This window comes from Leucoraja erinacea, chromosome 2 (genome assembly GCF_028641065.1).
Source record: "Leucoraja erinacea ecotype New England chromosome 2, Leri_hhj_1, whole genome shotgun sequence".
NCBI lineage: Eukaryota > Metazoa > Chordata > Chondrichthyes > Rajiformes > Rajidae > Leucoraja > Leucoraja erinaceus.
In genome coordinates, this window is record NC_073378.1 from 132,052,604 (window position 1) to 132,070,269 (window position 17,666).

Sequence of the window (17,666 nt, forward strand, 5' to 3'; positions counted from 1 at the left end):
CCTCCTCCCCCTCTCCCTCCTTACCCCCTCCCCTCTCCTCTCTCCTCCTCCATCCTCCTCTCCTCCATCTCCTCCTCTCCTCCTCTCCATCCCTCCTCTCCTTCCCTCCCCTCCTCTCCTCTCTCCCTCCCCCTCTCTCTCCCCTCTCTCTCCTCTCCTCCCCCCCCTCTCTCTCCTCTCCTCTCCTCTCCTCTCCCCTCTCCTCCCCTCTCCTCTTCCCTCTCTTCTCCTCCGCTCCTCTTCTCCTCCTCTCCTCCCCTTCCTCTCCTCCCCTCCCTTCTCCTCTCCTCTCCTCCCCCCTCCCCTCCCTCCCTCCCCTCCCCTCCTCCCCTCCCCTCTCCTCCCCTCTCTCTCTCCTCTCCCCCCCTCCCTCTCTCTCTCTCCTACCCTCTCCTATCTCCTTCTCCCTCTCTCTCCCCCCCCTCTGTCTCTCTCTCTGCCCTCTCCTCTCCTCTCCTCTCCTCTCCCTCTCTCCTCCCCTCCCCTCTCCCTCTCCCCTCCTCCCCCCCCTCCCCTCTCTCTCCTCTCCTCTCTCTCCCCTCTCCTCTCCCCTCCCCCCTCCCTCCCTCCCTCCTCCCCCCTCCCTCTCCTCTCCTCCCTCCCCTCCCCTCTCCTCTCTCCTCTCTCCTCTCTCTCCCTCTCCTCTCTCTCTCCCCTCCTCTCCCCTCTCCCTCCCCTCTCCCCTCTCTCTCCTCTCCTCCCTCTCCTCTCCCCCTCCTCCTCTCTCCTCTCCCCTCCTCTCCTCCTCCCCCTCCCTCTCCTCTCCTCTCCCTCCCCTCCTCCTCCCCTCTCCCCCTCCCCCTCCCTCTCCTCTCCCCTCCCTCTCCTCCCTCCCCCCCTCCTCTCCCCCTCCTCTCTCCCCTCTCCTCCCCCTCTCTCCTCCTCCTCTCCTCCTCCTCTCCTCTCCTCTCCCTCCTCTCCCCTCCTCTCTCTCCTCCCCTCTCTCCTCTTCTCCCTCCCTATTCCCTCTCTTCCTCCTCTCCCCTTCCCTCCCTCCCCCTCCATCCTCCCTCTCTCCCTCATCTCCCCCCCTCCTCTCCCTCCTCCTCTCCTCCCCTCTCTCCCCTCCTCTCCTCTCCTCTCCTCTCCTCTCCTCCCCTCTCCCCTCCCTCCTCTCCCCTCTCTCCTCTCCTCCCTCTCCCCCTCTCCTCCCCCCTCCCCTCCCTCTCCTCCCTCTCTCTCTCTCTCTCTCCTCCCTCTCTCCCCCTCCCCTCTCTCTCCCCTCTCCTCTCCTCTCTCTCCTCCTCCTCCTCTCCCCCTCTCCCCTCTCTCCTCTCCTCCCTCCCTCTCCTCCCCTCTCCTCCTCTCCTCTCCTCTCCCTCCCCTCCTCCCCTCCTCTCCTCTCCTCCTCTCTCTCTCCCCTCCTCTCCTCTCTCCCCTCTCCTCCTCTCCTCTCTCCTCTCCTCCCTCCTCTCCTCTCCTCCTCTCTCCTCCTCCCCCCTCTCCCTCTCTCCCCCTCCTCTCCTCCCCTCCTCTCTCCCCCCTCCTCCTCCTCCTCTCCTCTCCTCCCCTCCCCTCCCCTCTCCTCCCTCTCTCCTCCCCTCTCCTCCCCTCCTCTCCCCCTCTCTCCCCCCCTCTCCTCCTCTCCTCCCTCCTCTCTCTCTCTCTCCTCCTCTCTCTCCTCTCCTCCTCCTCCTCTCTCCTCCTCTCTCCTCTCCCCCCTCCCCTCCTCTCCTCCTCTCCTCCCTCCCCCTCCTCTCTCCTCCTCTCCTCCCCTCTCTCCCCTCCTCTCCCCTCCCTCCCCTCTCCTCTCCTCCTCTCCCTCTCTCCTCTCCTCCTCTCCCTCCTCTCCTCTCCTCCCTCTCTCCTCCTCCTCTCCTCTCCTCTCCTCTCCTCTCCCCCCTCCCTCCTCTCCTCCCTCTCTCCCCCTCTCCTCCCTCTCCTCTCCTCTCCTCCTCTCCTCCTCCTCTCTCCTCCCCTCCTCCCCTCCCCCTCCTCTCCCTCCTCTCTCCCCTCCCTCTCTCCTCTCTCCTCTCCTCTCCTCTCCCTCCCTCCTCTCCTCTCTTCCTCCTCTCCTCTCCTCTCCTCCCCTCTCCTCTCCTCCCCTCCCCTCTCCTCCCCTCCCCTTTCCTCTCCCCCCCTCTTCTTCCCTCCCCTCTCTCTCTCCCCCCTCTCTCCCCCCCTCCCCTCCTCCTCCCTTCTCTCTCTCCCCCCTCTCACTCCCCCCCTCCTCTCCCTCCTCTCTCTCCCCTCTCCTCCTCCTCCCCCCTCTCCCTCTCCCTCCTCTCCTCCCCTCCTCTCTCCCCCCTCTCCCCCCTCTCCTCTCCTCTCTCTCCCCCCTCTCCTCCTCTCTCTCCCCCTCCTCCTCTCCTCTCCTCTCCTCTCCTCCCCTCCTCTCCCCCCCCTCCCTCTCCTCCCTCCTCCTCTCCTCCTCCTCCTCCCTCTCCCCTCTCTCCCCCTCCCTCTCCTCCCCTCTCTCCTCTCCCTCCTCCTCTCCTCCTCTCCTCTCCTCCCCCTCCTCCCTCCTCTCCTCTCCTCCCCCCCCCCTCTCTCTCGCCCTCTCTCCCTTTCACTCTCACTCACTATCACTCTCCCCTCTCCATCCCCCCTCTCTCTCCCTCCCTCCTCTCTCCTCTCTCCCTCTCTCCCTTTCACTCTCACTCACCGTCACTCTCCCCTCTCCTTCCTCTCCTCTCCTCTCTCTCTCTCCTCTCCTCTCTCTCTCTCTCCTCCCTCCCCTCCCCCCTCCTCCCTCTCTCTCCTCTCTCCCCCCCCCTCTCTCTCCTCTCCTCCTCCCCTCCCTCCTCTCCTCCCTCCTCCTCTCTCTCCTCCTCTCTCCTCCCCTCTCTCTCCTCTCTCTCCCCCTCCTCTCTCTCCTCCCCCTCTCCTCCCCTCTCTCTCCTCCTCCTCTCTCCTCTCTCTCCCCCTCCTCTCCCCTCTCTCCCCTCCTCCCTCCTCCCTCTCCCCCTCTCTCTCCCCCTCTCCCTCCTCTCTCCCTCCCCCTCTCCTCCTCCCCTCCTCCCCCTCTCTCTCCTCTCCCTCTCCTCTCCCCTCCCTCTCTCCCCCCTCCCTCCCCCTCTCCTCCTCTCTCCTCCCTCCCTCCCCTCTCCTCCCCTCTCTCCTCTCTCTCCTCCTCCCCTCCTCTCCCTCCCCTCTCTCCTTTTCTCCCCTCCTCTCTCTCTCCTCTCCTCTCCCCTCCTCTCCACTCCTCTCCTCTCCTCCCTATTCTCCCCTCTACCCCTCCTCTCCTCCCCTCTCCCCTCCTCTCCTCCTCTCTCTCCTCTCTCCTCTCCCCCCTCCTCCTCCCTCTCCTCTCCCCTCCTCTCCTCTCCTCTCCTCACCTTCCTCCCTCCCCCTCTCCTCTCCTCCCCTCTCCTCTCCTCCCCTCCCCTCTCCTCCTCTCCTCTCCCCTCTCTCCCCTCTGCTCCCCTCTCCTCCTCTCCTCTCCTCTCCTCTCCTCTCCTCTCCTCCTCCTCTCTCTCCTCCCTCCTCCTCTCCTCTCCTCTCCCTCCTCCCCTCCTCTCTCCCTCTCTCCTCTCCTCTCCTCTCCTCTCCTCCTCTCCCCTCCCTCCTCCTCCCCCCTCCTCCTCCTCTCTCTCCTCTCCTCCCCTCCTCTCTCTCTCCCCCTCCTCCTCTCCTCTCTCTCTCCCCCCCTCCCCTCCCCTCTCCTCCCCTCCTCTCCTCTCTCTCCTCTCTCTCTCCCCCCCTCTCTCCTCCCCCCCTCTCCTCCTCTCTCCTCTCCCCTCTCCTCCCTCACCATATCTATCTATCTATCTATCTATCTATCTATCTCTCCTCCTCTCCTCCCCCTCCCTCTATCTATCTATCTATCTATCTATCCATCCAACCCTCCTCTCCATCTATCATCTATTAATACCTCTATCTCTCTTTCTCTCCCCTCTCCTCTCCTCTCCTCTCCTCTCCTCTCCTCTCCTCTCCTCCCCTCCCCTCTCCTCCCCCTCCCTCTCCTCTCCTCCTCCCTCCTCTCCTCTCTCCTCTCCTCTCCTCTCCTCCACTCTACTCTACTCTCCTCCCCTCCCCTCCTCCTTCCTCCCCTCTCCTCTTCCTTCCCCCCCCCTCCTCCCCTCCGCTCCCCCCTCCTCCCCTCCTCTCCCCTCTCCTCCCCTCCCCTCTCCTCTCCTCCCCTCTCCTCTCCTCTCCTCTCCTCTCCCCCTCTCCTCTCCTCTCCTCTCCTCTCCTCCCTCCCTCTCCTCCCTCTCCTCTCCTCCTCTCTCTCTCCGCTCCCTCCCCTCTTTCCGCCGCCGCTCCCGCTCCCCCCCCGCTCTCTCCTCCCCCCCACTCTCCCCACCCCCTCCCTCCGCCCCCTCTCTCCGCTCCCCTCTGCTCCCCCTCCCTCCTTCCCCTCTCTCTCCCCCCCCCTCTCTCCCTCCCTCTCGCCTCCCTCTCCTCTCACCCCTCTCCCTCTCTCCTCCCTTCTCCCATCCCTCTCCCCCTCTTTCCTCCCCTTCCTCCTCCCCCTCCTCTCCTCCTCTTTTCTCCCCCCCCTTGCTTCTCCTTCTCCTCTTCTCCTCTCCTCTCCCCCTCCTCTCTTCTCCTTTCTTTCCCCTCCCTCCCTCCTCTCTCCTCCTCTCCTCTTCCTTCCCCTTCTTCTTCTTCCCTCCCTCCTCTTTCTCTCCTCTCTCTCCCCCCCCTCTCTCCCTCGCCTCCCTCCCCTTCTCCCTTTCCCTCTCCTCCTCCGCCTTCTCCTCACCCTCCTCTCCCCTCTCCTCTCCTCCCTCTCCCTCCTCCCCTCTCCGCTCCCCTCTCCTCTCCTCCTCTTCACTCTCCCTCTCCCCCCTCTCCTCCTTCCTCCCTCTTCTCATCCCTCTTCTTCTCTCCCCCCTCCCCTTCGTCCTCATCCCTCCCTCTCTTCTCTCCTCTCCCCTCCCCCTCCGCCTTCCTTCCCCTCTCTCCCCTTTTCTTTCCCCTTCTTCTTTCCCCCTCCTTCTTCTTTCGTCTACAAGGTCCTGTGCACGCTCCGGGTGGGACCCTTCGAAGGTCCTCCTCATACTGATTCCTGGGATGGCAGCACTTTATTCTAAGAAAGAACAGGATAACCTGGTCTGGTATCTCACTGGAATTAAGAAGATTGAGGGAACTTGAGGGGGTGGCATCTAGGTCTAGATGCAGGAATATTGTTCCCTATGTTGGGGACAGTCCCAGAACAAGAGGTCACAGTTTAAGGCGTGAAGTGGCGAGTCTTTTAGGACCGGAGAAGCTGAAGAAAAACAGTTTTTTCACATGTTTGTGGATTGATCTGCACAAAGGGTACGCTGTGCCAGTTCTGGGCTCATTCACTTAAGGGGAGATTCGATGTGGCATGGTGGCTAAGGGATCAGGGGCTAGGGAGACAAGGCCAGGTACGGGATACTGAGTTGGAGGATCAGGGATGGAGAATATTGCTGGCGATGACAGCTCGAAGGTTGTCCGATGGCCTCCTCCTGACACCTATTTTCTATAAGTTTCAGACATCTGGAAAGAGAGGGAGCGGGATGAGCGTGACGAGAGAATAAAAGGGCAGCGAGATGGGGAGGGGGGAGGGGATGCGGGGTAATCTGATAGAGACATACCCCAGTTGGAAAGAGTCCTGAGGGGAGATGGAGGGGAGTAGAGAGTGAGGGGGAGAAAGGTGGTGCAAGGACAAGTCGAGGTTGTGACGGGAAGGGCCCAAGGGGTGACTGGGGGATATGGGGCGGGGTGAGTGATTGGGAAAGAAGGGAGGGACGACTGGGGATAGACAAAGTGCGGAAGTGACTCAGCAGGACAGGCAGCATCCCTGGAGAGAAGGACTTGGATGACCTTTCGGGCCTTCAGACTATAGAAGTTTTTCAGGGGGAAAGGAGAGCTCCACACGACGGTGACGTGGAGAGGAGTATAGAACAAATGCATGAGGAATTTCAATAAAAGTCACCATGATAAAAGGAAAAGGGTCGCCCACCAAGCTGTCTACTGGGGTCCAGGAAAGAGCGTTCACGTTGCGGCGGCCCTGTTTCCATCATCACCACGCACAAGACAGCACGAGACGCCATTGTAAGCAGAGGCCGAGAAGTGTGGCCCAGCGCTGTCTGAACTATGTCGAAGATGGTGACATGGTGGGCTCGAGCAAAACAAGCTGTTCGCTACAGAGGAAGAAGGCAAAGAAAAAAAAACAACCTGGCGCCAGAACGTAAACGGTTTGGAGACAGTCCGTGGGAATAAAGACAGGACATATCATATCACGTATTCAATAGGATAGGATATCAAGCATAGTGGCACGTCCAACTTGTCTCGCTCCTCGCAGATGCAAGGAACCTCGCCCACGCGCCCGGATGCTCTCGCTCCAAGTTCCACGCCGCGCTCCCACGCCCACGGACCACTTCACAAACCAAGTCTCCATGATCCAAGGAGAGCATGCAACCGGCGTGGTGACACGGCCCAACGCATCACCGGGTCCGCCATCCCCCCATTTGATTCTGGTCAAAAGCAAGCGCTGGCCTGCGGAGAGGGGCAGCTGGTCAGAAGTCGCTGACGCGGGTCCGTCCCGACTGCTCAAGCCGCAACGACACAGACCAACAAGGAATTGTGTGACCACACACCTAACATCCGGGAGAACGCTACAGGTCCGCTCCGTGCCAGATGAGACCCGCATAAGCCGTCGTCCAGGACAGCTTCTTCCCTGCGGCTGTTACACAAATACAACCCTCAAATTGGTGATGGCCCAGTCAGCCCCCCTCGGACACCCCCTCCCCCCATGGGAACCAGTGACTGTCACGCAGCCCCCCTCACACCGAAAATTTGCACTAGGGATACCTATATCATATATATATTTTAGCTGTTCCATTATCTACGTGCGATCTTTCTGGGGGAGAGACTAACTGCCATTTTGTGTCTCTGTACTGTCACCGCCATCGCCTCTTTAATCCCGTAACACTTTTTTTTTTTTTTTTTGGTCTACTAAATGACCAAAGTCTGATCTGAATCGTTCGCAACAGCTTGACGTCCACATAGCAAACCGCGAACCTTTCTTGCAGCATCGGGGGGCTTTTGTTTTCATGTCTTTTCATTCCTTGGTTCTGTAGCTCTAGACATCATCATCTAGATCTCTCGGTGTTCCCGCTCCTCCCGACTCTTCATTCTGAAGAAGGGTGTCGAACCCGAGACGTCACCCATCCTTCTCACCAGAGATGCTGCCCGGCCCCGCGGGGTTACTCCCAGCATTTTTGTGTCCATCTCTTCGCGGAGAAATGAGGACGACGAGATCCCAGAGAAACGATGTAGGGGCAGTGGCGTAGGATGGGACGAGGTGAATCATCGGAGGCGTGGGGGAGGGCGCCCCTAATGTGTGGACGACGTGTCATACTGAAGTGGATGAGTCAAGGTGCGGGATGTGATATTGTCCGATTGAACATTCTTCCGTGCTTAAACCAAATGTGAATATTGTGGGGGGGTGGGGTTGGGGGGGGTGGGTGGATAATTAAATAAATTTACTAAACATATACGTTCCGGATCTTAAAGGGGCTATTGGTGGTGGAGCTGTATTTGGGGTCCTGTTGTGTCACCGTGTGCGCCGCCCCGCTACCGTAAAACTGGAAAAAAGAGTGCAGAGAAGATAAATATTTAGGTAGTCGGGTAGGATCAATGGCCTCATGCCAGGCCGTGAGAGGGCGGTGAGCTAATAAACTTACTAGGAGGTGTAACGGAGACGAGGACTGGCGGTTGATCATCGGAGAGGTGTAAGGTTAAAACATATCTAGAGGCCAAAGACAATAGGATGCAGGGACGGAGGCAGTCGGCCCCCCCCCCCCTTCGAGCCATCACCGGCCATTCGTTGTGATCAGGGCTGATCAGCCCACAAGCAATAACCCACTGACTTGGCCTTATCCCATTATGCGGACACGGCCGCAGCTCCATTATCCGCGTGAGTGATCGTGGGGGGATTCACTACCTGAGCTCTAGCTACCGTATTCCGCGTAAATCCATCCAGTGAGGGGACGCGCACTGCCCTCTTGGCAGGACTGCCCACAATTCACAACCCGGGTTGAAAAATGATTTGTTCGCGACGCGACACACCAAGACTGCGCCCTGGTATACTACTGTGCGGTTGTCCCTTGGACTCGAGACGTCGCACAAACAATTGGGAAACATTTTTCCTGACATCGAAGCTTGTCCAGGGGTCCCTTGTAGGGATGTAATAAGTTTCTAGTGTAGACCCCCCGGGGGGGGTCACGCGCGAAACTCCAGGGAGACAAGGCTAGATCGGTGCCAATTCTCTGCCTACTGAGTATTGAAAGTCCCCCTATCCCAGGGGAATCAATCGGGCTAGAAACCTAACGCAGGCGAGATGCGACACTGCCTCAATCACAAAGAATGTCATTACCTAAAAAGGAGGAGACCAAAACTGGTAGACACTACGCCAGAGTATGGGGCGTCACCAGACGCCCTGTACAGCAGAGCCAGAGGCAGCGGTGAGGGCGCGCCGTTTCGGTTGCGACGCGTTGGTGAGTGGTCACAGTGTGGTCGTGGTGTGGTGGTGTGTGAGCTGGTCAGGGGGACCTCAGTCATGGGCGGTGGGCTATAAGCGTTTCCCTCCCTCCCTCTGCCGATGCCAGCATGTTCACGGTGTTGGACGGGCGATGAAGTGGGAAGAGCGCTGTGGAGGCCCGGGGAGGAAGAGGCCCCGGGACCCCGGAGCACAGAGACGAGGACCAAGCGCGACGCCTCTTCTGAGAAGTTGAGTAACACACACTCCGCGAAATATCGCAGGGTACGGAGCCGACAGCACCGCTCAGGCGAAGCACCAGAGCACATCGTCACGAGGAACAGGGGGCGCACTCTATACATACACGCCGCCTCCGCCTCCCACGCTCAGATACACCTCCCTTCCTCGACACCCACTCGTATCCACCCCCACCAACCCGCTAACATCCAACCCCACACGATTCACCCCTCATGACCTCAATTGGGGAGAGGAAGTGTCGAGAGGAGCCATTGGAAGGCCAGGCAGTGAGGTCGAGGCGCACGGACGAAGAGTAAGGGACACAACTTTTTAGGAAGATAAGGACGAATGTCTTTAGTCCGGGGAGGGTTGAATGCTGTGAATGTCGCCTTAGTCTTGAGAGGGTAGTTGAATCTGCGGTTGATTCTCAGCCCCAACCCCCGCTAAGAGTGCAGCGCTGTGGAATTCTGCGCTCCCCCAACAGACCCCGCCTAGATCCGTTACGGGGGGTGAACCCCAATAGCACACAACGTCACCCCCCACCATCTTCCATTTCTCAACGCAAGTCGAAGCCGGGTTTCGGTCACCGAGAAATGGCCTATGTTCTTCGCCGCAATCAGCTGCTGCTGCACACGCGGAGTGATCAGTCCTGCAATCTAGCAACACACACACCTACTGGTTGCTCACTCAGAATGCCTGCATGCCGTCATCTCTAGTGTACAACGTACCCACCGTAGCGGAATCGGGAGGGGTGCAATGATACAGTGATCCCTGTTTATGCCCTCTTCGGATAGCCTCGAAGGGAACCCTGGCTGTTGATGAACAACCCCCTGCTACATACCCCCAGCTCTAATCCCACCCACGTACGCAGCGCAGCCCGGGAGTTACATAGGGCCTGATTAAATCCCTGCCTAACGAAACGGCAGCGCCCCCTCGCTATATCGAATCACCACCCCTTATCGCATATCACCACCGAACACCACGTGCGCCTCCGGGCTCATTACTAAATCACGTGCTGGAGATCACACTCCCCCTTACCCCATCTTTTTCAAACGGCCAGCCCGGATCCTGATCATTCCTTACACACCCCAACCCCGCAGTATCTCCACCGGCCACTCCCTCCCATCAGTGACGCAGGGAAGAGTCGGGAGGCGACCATCCAGACGTGTCTGTCTGGAGACGCCTGAAGACAACAAAACGTACGGTGAAAAAGGGAGGCTAACAGAATTGGGAGCATCTGGAAGCATATACTAACTAACATCGCTGCTTGGCGGGGAGGACGATTGCCAGGATACATACGACGGGAGAATAGCAGCATCTTTTGCACCTCCCGTCTCTCTGCTCCATATCGCTCCAAACCGTCTCCTCGCCCCGCGCACTTGCTACGCTTGCGCCTCAAGCATCTCCCGGTTAGATACCTACACTCTCGTGACTTCCGACGCCCGCGCGATCTCTCTCCCAAGGCTTGCCGGATTTTGCACACCTCACAGTTGACTTACAGATCTCGATGGATTCCTCGACCCTTCCCCCCTCTCCACGGCCCCACCTCCCTTTCCTCCCGCCCTCATCCTCCCCACCCCAACCACTCCTCACCCCCTCCCCCCCCCCCATCTATACCCCACCCCCCAGCCCCTTCCACCCCTCAACATCTTTTCCCCACCCCCCCACCCGCTTCGCCCCCCCCACTCCCCCCCCCCCCCCCCCCCACTCGTCCCGCTCTCTCACTCCCCTTTATCCACCCGCCTCTCACCCACACCCTTCCCCCTCCCTACTCCGCTCGGGACCCCCCACAATACCCCCCCCAACCCCACCCGCTCTCTCCCCCGCCCAACCCGTGGTTTTTCCCCGTTTCTACCAGCCACCCCCCCACCCCCTGGTTACACTCATGATCCCGAGCAGCCCCCCCGCCACCACCCCCGCCTCTATAAAAGCTAATAAAATGCACGTTTTTTATTTCTCTCCCTTCTTGCACTACCTTGATCATACTTGTTTGGTTTAGTTTTGATGATGTCATCGTGCGAGCGAATCCCCAAATAGGCGGACGTTGTGGCTATCGACGCGTCCGGGCGGATTGGTTTGACCCATCATCGATGGTTTGTTGGCTGAAATTCTATTGGTGTAGTTATAGGACCCTTTGGGAGCCAGCACCGCCATGCGAACGCGACAACTGGCTGGGGTCATTCTCAAACTGTCGACCCCGTTTTCTGCCTTCTCCTTCCTATTGCGTGTTCACGTTCGCCATCTATAAGAAGCCCTATCTGGCTCTCACTTGAAAAGCTACATACAGAAAAAAACACGCCGGTCCTCCACCGCCCTCTGAGGCATTGAATTCCACATAAGGTCGACATCTCGCTGTGACCAAAAACTGTTAGTTTTCTGACGTTCTCTGTCTTAAAGGGCCTTACAGGACCTATTTTCCGCGGGAACTGTGGCCCCTGGGTCTTGGACTTTCCCGGAACATCCTGGGAACATGTTTCATGCGCTCTAGCGTGGTCCAAAACCCTTCACAAATCTTAATGTAAAAAAATGCGATGCCCTCGTCATCCGTCTAAAACTCCATGACTGCGGTACAAGCCCAAGCTGCTCCATTCGTCTCAGCAATATGGACGTTATGTCGCATTTTCCGGGAATCAACCTTGTAAATCTACGCGGCCATCTCCCTTCAAAACGCAAGAATGTTTATTCTTCCCTCAAATGTAGTGGGGACCAAAACTTTGCACACATACTCCAGGTTGAGTCTTGACACTGGGGCCTGTACAACTGCGCAGAAGAATGGACCATTTGCTCATATATTTGGATTTCTCTTGTTATAAAGGCCACCCTTGGGATTCCGCTTCACTCCCCTTGTGCCAGCTGTAACTGCGGGCGACTTTCATAGACTTGATTCAACAAGGACCCCTCCAAGAAAAAAATTCCCCTAGAACTTCCCCCTTTTCCAACTTTGTCCCCACTGCTGGCGGAAGTTTCACAAATTCACGGCCCGTCGGGCGCCGGTATTTGAGGGACAAAAATTTGACTGTATAGTCACCGAGTACCGAGCTACAGCGAAAAACATGTTGTGATGCAATGTGCTACACCAGTCAGCAAAACATAGAGAAACATAGAAAATAGGTGCAAGAGGAGGCCATTCCGGCCCTTCGACCTTCCGGCATTCGCCATCCAATATGATCATGGCTGATCATCCAACTCAGTATCCTGTACCTGCCTTCTCTCCATACCCCCTGATCCCTTTAGCCACAAGGGCCACTTCTAACTCCCTCTTAACTATAGCCAATGAACTGACCTCAATCTACCAACGAGAATTCCAAGATTCATCACTCCCTCTCTGGGTTGTAAAATGTTTTTCTCATCTCAGTCCTAGACAAAGATTTCCCCCTTAAAGTCCTTAAACGGACCCCCTGTGCTGGACTTCCCCAACATCGGAACACATCTTCCGTGCATCCTAGCCAGTAGCCAACCCCTTTAAAATGTGTAAGTTTCTATAAGATACCTCCTCAATTTGCTCGGAAAGGCGAGGCTTGATTACACTTGAGCCGCCACACAGTGTACAGGATTACATGATAAGCGTTGAGTGCAAGGTAAAGTGAAGTTCGATGTGAAAGATAGTCTGAGGGTCTGTCAATGAGCGTGACCTTGAGGGTAGCTCAGACTACTGTTACTCCTGGTTTGTTAGGTGGACCGGTTACATTATGATTTGTACATATGGACCCCAGGTCCATCACACGGACCAACCCCCCCAAAGACATGCCTGCATCTACACTTCACACAAGCTGATCTCAGGAGAAACAAATAATCAAAGACCCTGTCCCACCTACCGATCATCTTACTTTCCCCCCCCCCCCCCCCCCCCCCCAAAAACAACCCTCCCCCCTCCCATCCAGCAGAAAAAAGGACAGCAGCGAGGCCGATTCATGAATCGTAGCAAAGGCAGCACATGGGAGGGCGGAGGCATAAGGACCGTTTCAGCGACCCCTCAAGAACTCGAGGACGGGACGAGTTGACTTCACATGGATGCATAAAAGTAAACTGAAAGTCAGAAAGAGAGGCGAAGAGATAAGCATATTGAGACCATTCGCCCTCAGAGTAGAACGCGGCTCGGCAACAGGCGCTTCAGGATCATAGGAAGACGGGGATACCTGATATGCCGGAGGTTTCACTGAAGAATACGCCCTGGTCCCACTCATAGGAACCAGTAGAGACCACGCGCACCAGGAGGAAACATCTTGAACTTGCGTCCGCGGGAAAGAGAAAGGAGCGGCAAACGCCAGGAGGTGTTGTGACGTGCGTGTCGGTTTTCCCCGGATGGATTGCAGGGTGGATTGCCCCGGAGGTTGCAGGTGGTGGTAGCATGTAGGGAGATCGGACAAAAACCCCTCCGAACCGGCATGGAACCGCTTGGGTTGGGGGGCGGCAAAGTCTCCAAGTTTCTTCGTTCAGGGTCCTAAAATTGGGGACAGGGGGATAATATCTCTCCCCTCCTAACCCCATTCTAAGGCCTCTTCTCCCCTATACCCTGCCTGAACGCTAACTAATCAAAGAATTCTACTCTTCTCTGCCTAAATATCCACTGAAAGTTGGCCTCCACAGGCTACTGTGAATGAGGCGTTCCAGGCTACTGGCAAAAGAATTCCACACAGATTCACCACCCTCTAAAGAGGAATTTTTCCCTCAAATTACTAAGAGAAAGATGTCCTATCCATTCATAAAGGCTGTGACCTCTAGTCCTAGACACTCTCCACTAGTGGAAACATCCTCTCCACAGCACCACTCTCTGAGCCAAAGCCTTTCTACTATTCTGTATGTTTCATGATGAGGTCCCCACCTCATTCTTGCTAAAAACTCGCACTGAAGCCCTTAGAATGTACAGGCCCGGCAAATAGCCACAACGTGGCAGACAAACGCCTCATCATAGAGTTAACCCACTCATGCTCTGGGAATCATTCTTGTAAACAATCCTCTGAACTCTCTCCGAGCCTTCACGCCCCTTCCTCAGATATGGTGCCACAAAAAATTGCTCACAAGTTTCCAAATTCCAGCACTGACCAGCACCTTATATCATCATTAGCACCCCTGTTTTTTGTGTACAAGGCCCTGTTTTTTGTGTACAAGGCCCGATCGTGAATACTAGAGGGCCCTTCCTATAAGGCAGGTTACTGTCAGTCGTTCACCCTCTAACACTTTGCGTGGACCCTGGGCTTTGTGGAACTCGATGGGCGGTACGGGGACAATGCTGAGAAACTATATTCTATACTCTGCTATCTTCCCCATGTCCGCTTTCCTGTCTGTACATGAGTTTGACTTTTATTGTATTTATTGTATCTGATGGATAGACACAAAATGGCTGAGAGTCTAACTCAGTGTTGCATGGCAGCATTAATGGATGGAGACCAAAGCGCTGACTGGTCGAGATCGTTTTGCTGAACACCTTCGCTCAGTCCGCCTGTTACCTACCTATCATGCCGTTCTCGCCGTTTTTCCAAACCACTTGTAATTCTCCTTCCCATTTTCCCACACTCGCCTTTCTGTCCTGGGCCCTCCTCCATTGTCAGAGTGAGAGCCCAGACAACAAATTGGAAGGAACAGGCACCTCTATTTCGCTTGGGCACTTACACACCCCAGTGTATGAATTGTTGATTGCTCTAACTCAATTAACCCCTGCCTTCCCTCGCTCTCCATCCCCTCCCCCATACCCAAGTTCTTTAGGCATCTCATTATCAAGAGATAAACAAGGGTCTCGACCCAAAACGTAGCTTAGCACTATTCCTTCGCTCCATTAGATGCTGCTGCACCCACTGATTTGCTGCCACATTTTTTGTGCCACAATTTCGATTTTCCAGCATCTGACAAGTTCCTTCTTAAACAGCTAACAATGGGCAGTTTTCCCCTTCATCATCGTACTTTTTTTTTTTCTTTTTGCAACATCTTTTCGTTCATTTGTTCTATGTCGTCTCTACATCACCACCTATCATGCTCTCGTTTCCCTTTCCCCCTGACGAAAGGGTCTCGGACCCGCAAACGTCACCCATAATACCCTTCTACTCCGATATGTCTGGCTGTCCTCTGCGTGCTGTGCTCCAGAATTTTGTGTCTATCTTTTCGTTTCAACCAGAATCCCTTTGCATTCCGATCCTACAACATGTTGATCTGATTAGATAGCCAGTAAAATATAATCTCTGGAAATGCACTGTGCTGCAATGCTGAGAACTTATATTCAGGCACACCACATCTCCTCCTTTGTTCTAACTTGAGGTCTGGTTTGCTAACGATTCGTGTCTGTGCATGGTCTACCACTTATTGTTTCGAATAGTTCGCAAGGACGAAAAGTCGATGGGTCATCCTTTCTTAAAGTTAGTTTTTAGAGATACAGAGGTGCGGAAACAGCCTCCAGCAGCCCACCGAGGTCCACACCGACCAGCAGTGCCACCACACATTACACTACCCTACACACACCAGGAACAAGTTACACTTATACCAAGCAAATTAACCTACAATCCTGTAGCATCTTTGGAGTGTGGGAGGAAACCGAAGATCTTCGGCGGGAAAAACCCACTGGGTTCACGGCGAGAAGACACGTGCAAACTCCGTTACAGAGACAGCACCCGTGGTCGGGATTGAGACCTGCGGTCTCGGGCGCTGTAGTCAGCAGCAACTCTACTGCTGCTTAGGCCCACCCCTCGTCCCTCTCTTTCCTACCTGTCGGCTCCAAAAATTCAGTTTGTTATCCGACGCACAAAGGAACGAGGCATCATGGATGAAAGTACTTGCAGAGTAGAACGCCAAGTGAATGCGGAGTGACCTGCGGCGTTCAGGCAGCCATCTCCTGAGGGGAGAACATGGATTGGCAGACTTTCGGGTACAGAGCCCTTCCTCGGAGTCATTCAGTGTATAATCAGTTTGTTTTATTTTCACGTGGTATCGAGGTGCAGTAAACGCTTTTGTTGCGTGCTAACCAGCCAGACAGAAAGACAAAGACATGATTAGACAAATCGATCCGTTTACAGTGTATATATACATGATTAGGGGAATACCGTTTAGTGCCATGGTGTGAAAGTCAGCACAAGGTCCGATCAAAGATAGTCACCAAATGGGTAGAGTACTGAGTTTCAGCAATGCTCGCTGGTGGGGGTAGGAGATTTCGTTTGCAATGATAAAACAGCTGAAGAAGAACGCAGAAACTGGCTCTGAATCGCGGGATGTGTCGTTTTTCACACTTCTGTCCTTTTGCCTATGGTGGGAGAGGGGGGAAGGCAAAATCGGAAAGGGAAGAGAAGGGAAGAAGGATTGGGGGACGGAGCATAATGCGACGTATCTCCCCCCCCCCCACCCGACTCCCCCCCCGAAGGGACCCACCCACCTCCCAGCCCCCCCCCCCACCCACCCCGCCGGGCGCACCACCCCCCCCCCCCCCACCCCCCCTCTGTCTTTACATTTCCCACTCCTCTCTCTTAACCAGATAACAATTGACAGACACCGCGAAACAAAAACATCTCGGCCTTGCCTTAACAGTCCGGTGCCGAACAAAATTTTTTCCGCTTAGTCCCACCTGCCCTTCCCTCATAACCATCAACCCTCCATTCCCTTTCGTCTCCATATGCCTAGTCCAATTTATTTGTTAAAATGAGACCAACGAACCTAACTCCACCACTCTTCCACCACGTACGCTCGATTCCACACCGCTACCACTCTCCGTAGTAAAGAAGTCCCCTCCTCATGTTACCCCTAAACTTCATGCCCTAATCTGCAAGCGTACAGTGTGGCCTCTCTGATTTAGCAGTCATCGACTCAATTCTCAAAGGGAGAAAGCTTGTCCAGCATCAAACTCTGTACAATAATAAAGCAAACAACCGTCAGGAAGCGAACCTTAACGCAAAACAATGTTAATATCTGTAAAGCATACGATAAATCTAAAAATGGAGAGCATGCGCGGGCGACAAAAAAAACACAAAAAAAAGATCTGAACATCTCGATGAGATGGTCAATACTGCATGTGGCCCGAACAGTCGGAAGAAGTCACGTAAAAGACCTGAAACCTGGATATGGTCTCGATGGAACTCTCGGAAGACTTCTGACTCGGTTGTCCGCGGGAGAGGCCAGGGCAGTCGTTTGGCATGAACGACCGCCAGGGTTACAACTCACCGAATACTGGCTTGAAAAAAAAAAAAGCCACACAACGTGGCTTGTGGGCTAGCAATGGGCGACTGAAACCTGTGGCAGCGAGCGTAAGACCCTGTACCACTGTACGAGTTCAGGTTGTCCGACGGGGGAAAAGCGAGAGTTCTCACCTCCTGATGCGTATGACTCGCCCACGCCCAATGACTGCTAACTCTGATCGGGTTAATACGGTCAATGCCACTCGTCGGTACTTGGGGCATGCGTGTACATTTTTCACATGGTTGAAAATGCTTCACGATTCTTCCCGAGCTTACCGCAGTTCTCCCCGAGTACCTCCCGTTAGCGTTACGAGCCGCTAGAGACCGTATTAGCCGATCTCTGCCTACCCGCCAACTAACGTCATTCTACGTGCTTACCACGAGTTGATTTATTTCTTTAAACTCTGGAGCCGCTCTGAATGAAAACTCTCACCGTGGGACAGGGCCTTGAGGCAGCACCATGTGTCAGTGCAGCTCTGGATCTGATCAGATTTTCTGCAATTTTAATTTTTTTTTTCCCTTTCGATCGAGGCGATTGCTTATAGTTTTGAGATGCAGCGTGAAACATTTTCTCAGCCCCGATTCCCATGCTGACAAACAAGAAAAATCACCGTTGCACTTATTCAATCAATAATGATGGGGTGGTGTAAATGGCGGGGGGGGAGGAGAAAAGGGCCCCGGGGGGGCCACAAAAGGATGTCAGTAGAAAAACAGGCTAACTTACTCACTAACATCGTAGGGGTTTAAGGTGTCAAAAAGTGATGGTTGGGTATCACCAAAAAAGTCCGAAAAGAACATTGAAAAACATGCATTTGTATCCTAGCACCACCGGGAGGCGTTGAGGAGGAGGAGCACACGGACCCAAATCCACTGACTCATCC

At 55.4% G+C, this 17,666-nt stretch overlaps 1 protein-coding gene across 1 annotated transcript in view; it reads left to right on the top strand.

Moving 5' to 3' along the window:
* Nucleotides 1-6,448, top strand: part of LOC129706090 (NFX1-type zinc finger-containing protein 1-like) — a 24,687-nt gene extending 18,239 nt beyond the window's left edge. Inside the window, exon 7 of the mRNA XM_055650067.1 lies at nt 6,221-6,448. Coding sequence (XP_055506042.1) covers nt 6,221-6,448 — 228 coding nt within the window. The remainder of the gene's footprint in view (nt 1-6,220) is intronic.
* Nucleotides 6,449-17,666: the final 11,218 nt, after the last annotated feature.